The sequence below is a fragment of the Montipora capricornis genome, chromosome 8 (genome assembly GCF_036669925.1).
Source record: "Montipora capricornis isolate CH-2021 chromosome 8, ASM3666992v2, whole genome shotgun sequence".
NCBI classification, from domain to species: Eukaryota; Metazoa; Cnidaria; class Anthozoa; order Scleractinia; family Acroporidae; genus Montipora; species Montipora capricornis.
The window spans coordinates 7,373,969-7,378,968 of record NC_090890.1 but is presented as its reverse complement, the minus strand read 5'-3'; the positions used below and the strand labels follow the sequence as shown (position 1 = coordinate 7,378,968).

The window sequence follows — 5,000 nt, the reverse complement described above, 5'->3', positions numbered from 1 at the left end:
TTTCAAGACCAGTTAATCCTTTCCATCCATAAGCAATAAAAAAACCCCTCTCCGCCCTCTATCGGTCTCTGGATTTCGCCAATGCTCATTTAACTAAAAGGGAAAGGTCAACGACTAGATTGAGTCGAGTGGCGGGCTTTTTTTTTTTTTTTTTTTCTTTACTTAAATTTTCACCTTATGATTACCTGCATTTTTTCATAACTTAAATTGTACGGAGAGCTAACTAGAAAACCTATCGGTTCACTTAGCTCCCCAGCTCGAAACTTACTAGCTAACTAAAAGAAAAGAAAAACTAAAATGCTATCGAAACCTCATTAAGAATTTCAAATCAAAAAATGTAAACAACAATATGAGCTGAATAAACATTATCGTTATCATTATCATTATCATTATCATTAACCGAAAATGGGTGTGGGGTGGGGTCCAAGGTTTCAACAACCTTCCAGTCCATTTCAGGCTGTAGGATCCTAATCACGTTAAGACAAGGAGCTTGGCATTATGTTTTGTCTTGTTGTTTTAGCACAAAGGTATTTGCAAATTTCCGTCCAAGCAATTCTACGATGGGGAACTTCAAACTGCTGACGTGGTAAAAGCACGTGATCCCAGCCCGATCACTTTTTGGCCCGCGATGATTCGCCAGCAACATGATATTCCTATTGTATTCTGCCACGTAGAAGGACAGGAAGAATCTTCACCCATAGCAACCTCAGAGAGCAACGAAGAATCCAAATGGAACATGAAGGAAGTTCAAAAAGCGGTAGGCTGAAGGGAAACTTTAACATTGATTGTGCCTTGTTAGTTGTGGGGTTGGTTGATTGCAAGATTGAGGCTCTGTTTATTCACTTCTTTTTGTTCGTGAGCAAACAGGTGATCATGGGAGGATAAGATTAGCTCTGGCAGCAGAAATGAAAGACTATAGCAAAGACAGCTTTTGGTGCCGTGTTTCCGCATCCAATAATCGTTCGTCCTTTCAGGGACTCAATCAATAAGGCTTATATTTATTCATTCAATCATTCAAGCAATTATTCATTCATTCGTCCTGAAAAACTATATCAGTCAAAATGACAAAAATCCTAAGCCTTCCAATTTGACCGTTTTGTATATGTTTCAGGTTTTTGTAGCGAAACACATTGTGAATCAGTACAGGCCACAAGTGCGCATGTCAGAGGTGGTCATACTGTCACCATACAGAGAACAGCGAAGTAAAATAAGCGAGCGACTGAAGGGAGCCTATGAAGAAATATCAGTCACCACTGTAACAAAGAGTCAAGGTAAGGTATATTGAACGATCATATTTCTACGAAGTTACAACAACAGACCAATTGTTCTTCCAGTCAAGTGGAAGCGAAAGCACGACGACCCTCAAAACAAGAGCTTAAAGTTGACGGAAATATTAACAACTCCTTTCTGTCGTGTTCAGCCGCAACTGTCGCTATTCGATGTGGATCCCTTTAGTTTACATCGCTGTTACAATGTGAGTCAATGCAATGCGAACATGAGCAACATTTCCCACCCAGCGATATACTCTCGTGCCGTAAGGCCACGAGTAATTGTGTCCTATTCGTTTTTCAGGAAGCGAATGGGATTACGTCATAATCTCTCTAGTTCGATCAATGAAGAAAGACGAAATCGATCTAGAACCGACTCAAAGCTGGCTCCAGGAACACCTGGGATTTTTGACGGATGAACATCAAATGAACGTGGCACTTACGCGTGCACGCAGAGGGCTTTGTATTATTGGTAAGCGGAAAAGATCCAACAATGTTGCATTCTGCTCTCTCTAATAACCAAGGTTTCTGGGGATGAAAAACGGTCAAATTCGAATTCCAAACTCTCGTCTCACATACTTTTTTAAATATTTGACTAATCGCGCACGAGCCGCTAGGACGCCAACAGCCGGAGCTTATAGCATGAAGCTACTAAGGATATTTCTACTCCCCCCTGTACGGGATGCTAGTCCATCGCAGGGTTACCCCCAGCAGCATGTTGCCGGTGTCCATTTGTACACCTGGGTCGAGAGAGACAGTGTGGAGTTTCTTTCCGAAGGGAAACACGTTGACGGAAATAGGCCTGGTGCATGGGTGGGGGTATTCATTTGGCTGACAATGGCACATCGTTTCAAAATATTAACTGCGCTCATACACAGATCCGCTCACAGTTTAGAAACCTGGGGATCTGTTAAAATTTTAAGTGTACATCAGTTTATACTGAAAGTGAATCTCAGCTGAAAAATCAAACTTAAAGCCAAATGTGGTACCGATTATGCAAAGAGCACCGTTTGATACAGGTGGTTTCTTTTCGACTTAGGAAACAAGCATCTTCTCGGAATGGATAAAATGTGGGCAGACTTGTTACAGCATTATGAAGAAAATCATTGCCTTGTGGAGGAAAATTGGCCTTGGTCGTAAACGTGATGATTTTTATGGATCTCCTGCTTTAAAAAAAAAAAAAACGTTGATCCCATGTTTACAGAACCAAGGCCTGGTATTATGGAGAATTTTCATCTTTTTAAATCCGCGTTTTTGAATTTTTGAGCAAAGGCTTTTTCTTTTCTTTATGCATGTAAATTGGTAAATTCCAAGGAGTAAATGGTAAATGGTCCTTTGAATACAATAATGTCGTCAACATAGGCTTGATCGATTGTCGTAGAAAGTACAGCCCCTTTAATTTTTTATTTGATTTTTTTCCTTAGCGTGAGAAAAAAAAACCAAAAAAGCAAAGCCAGTGAGAAGCTCAAATAAAATTATTTTAGTTTTCTCCTTTTTAGACCATTCTCCATTCAAATTTTACGGGTGTTGGTTGCCCTATAAGGGTTATGTTTAGTTCAAGTTTAAATGATTTCGTTGTAAAATGTCGCAGTTGTAGATTTAAATTGGGATGATAATGCTAATAAATTTTGTTAATTTTTTTTTATATTAATGCCTATTGTTATTTTACTTCGAGGAGTGGTAGCGCTTGGTTTGAGGAAACCCGGATCAGATATCTACGAACAATATTTTTCCTTCTAAAATACCGAATTATACCTTGTTTTGTATAGTCTACCCCGCAGCCGTTCTTAGTGTCGTCACGCAACGCTAAAAAAAGCGTAGACAGGTCTAATTCACATGTAAACTTAAAGGTTAAGAAAACATTGTCGCCGGGTTCCGGTCATATCGCCACCGCTAAAAATGTCGCTTCACGGAATAGGAGAAACAAGCGCTTTTGCCGGGCCGAACCGTCGGGCACAAGCTATGTAAGGCAATTACTTGAGCAAGCAACCACTGGAGGCGGTAGGAATGAGGCGGGGAGGGCCGCGATGGAATGGGTCGAGGCAGCCACCATTTGACGCGAAGTAGAAAGTTAAGCTGCGAAGTAGACGCGGCCGCCGTTCTGTTTTGTTTGGTTGTTTTTTTTGTCAGTGGCTCAGTTTGTCTTTAAGAGAAACACCTGACCTTTTAGCTGTGGCATGCTTCGAAGGATGAGTCTCTTTTGCTGTATGATTTGAACTCCTCCAAAAATCTCGATTTTCCGATCCTTACGACGAATATGTAAGATTTGACTTTGATGAGATGGACGATTAAGAGTGCTAACCTGAATTTTGAGTAAAGAAACGCGACATTCCTGCTCTTGCTGCTGCCTTGAAAATACCAGATGAGTTTGTTTGTTTACACTGATCAGTTGCCCATGGCCAAGAAGAGCTTTGCATGTTGTTGCGACGACTTGCCCATCCTTATAGGTACTCTGATATGATAGCGCGCTTTTGACGACCGGTTCCTGTCCTTAGTATGATAACAAATACAGTACTAGAGTACATTTATAACACTCATAGTCACAGGATACTACAGTGCAACCAAACCATTCTGCAGTCAGCGTGCCTGCGTAGCGAGGAGTTTGGTGAATTTTTGAAGCTTCTTTCCCCCGAGGTTGACTTTCTTGTAAATGGCCACGCGAAAAGCAAGCGAAGGGAGAGGGGGCGAAAAAGAGGAGCGAGGAACCACCCACAATCAATCCCACAACATTTTCGAAAATTCCTATTTCCAATCATGTGTGACGAGCACGGATTTGGTGTCAACCCTGGGAACGGAGAGCAAGGTTGTTCAAACGGTATCGAGTGCTCTGAAATCTCTTAAAAGACTCTAAATATTTCAAAATACAACCTATCCCAGTTTTCATAATTAAAAAAAAAATACGCTAAATGCTTTTAATTTTTATTACGGCCAACGGTTATGTTTTGGTTATTATCACGCTTAACGGTTAACATTTTTCGACGTTTCACGGCTCACGGTTAACACCATTGAGACCCTCATGAAACACCAATAATTGCTTTACAAGATGTTCTTATTAATGTCACGTAATAAAGTACCATGGCAACAAAAGAACCATCTAAAAACGCCCTTTGGAAAACTGGATCCGACTACATCACGTGGTCCCACATCTTTGACCCCCTACGGACTGAACATTGAACTCTTGCGTTGTTCATCTATTTGATCTTGAAAAAAGTCTTCAAAAAAATGTGATTTCCTATTTCTACATACAAAGTTGTCTTATTGCGTTCGCGTTCTTGTACATTTGGTGCCGAGACCCAGAAAGGATTTCGCTAGGAAAGTCAGAGAATCTTGACTTAAATCATCTTCGAATTCGTGTTGCGTGTCTTATTTGTTTTATTGCTCTTGGGAATCAAGGTATGGCCGAGAAGAAGAAATTAAAGAATCTGATAAAGTTTCGCGACAGTCATCGAATTTTTGTGCAAAAAAACAATCGCTGAAGCTAAAGATTTAATATCTGGAGGGAATCCCATCGAAACGAGAAAGCTGAAACGTCTTCGTACCTCTCTTCAACGAAGTGTTCGGAACTTCAAGTTTTGGATCGTGACATTGTTGAGCTTCTGGAGGATGTCTCAAAAATCGATTCTGATGTTTCTGAGAGCTGTGAGCTACTAAGTGTTATTCAGGAGTGTATGGTGGATTTAGAATCTGCACTGACAGCGCAGGAATCACAAGGAAAAAATCAGCAATCGAATT

General features: G+C 40.6%; 1 protein-coding gene across 3 annotated transcripts in view; it reads left to right on the top strand.

Moving 5' to 3' along the window:
* The window catches only part of LOC138059340 (3'-5' exoribonuclease HELZ2-like), a 58,782-nt gene extending 55,869 nt beyond the window's left edge, over nucleotides 1-2,913 (top strand). For all 3 annotated transcript variants that reach the window (XM_068904923.1, XM_068904922.1, XM_068904921.1), the window contains 4 exons: nucleotides 521-757; nucleotides 1,112-1,271; nucleotides 1,573-1,740; nucleotides 2,308-2,913. In XM_068904923.1, the coding sequence (XP_068761024.1) occupies nucleotides 521-757; nucleotides 1,112-1,271; nucleotides 1,573-1,740; nucleotides 2,308-2,408 (666 nt within the window). In that variant the 3' untranslated portion in view covers nucleotides 2,409-2,913. The remainder of the gene's footprint in view (nucleotides 1-520; nucleotides 758-1,111; nucleotides 1,272-1,572; nucleotides 1,741-2,307) is intronic.
* Nucleotides 2,914-5,000: the final 2,087 nt, after the last annotated feature.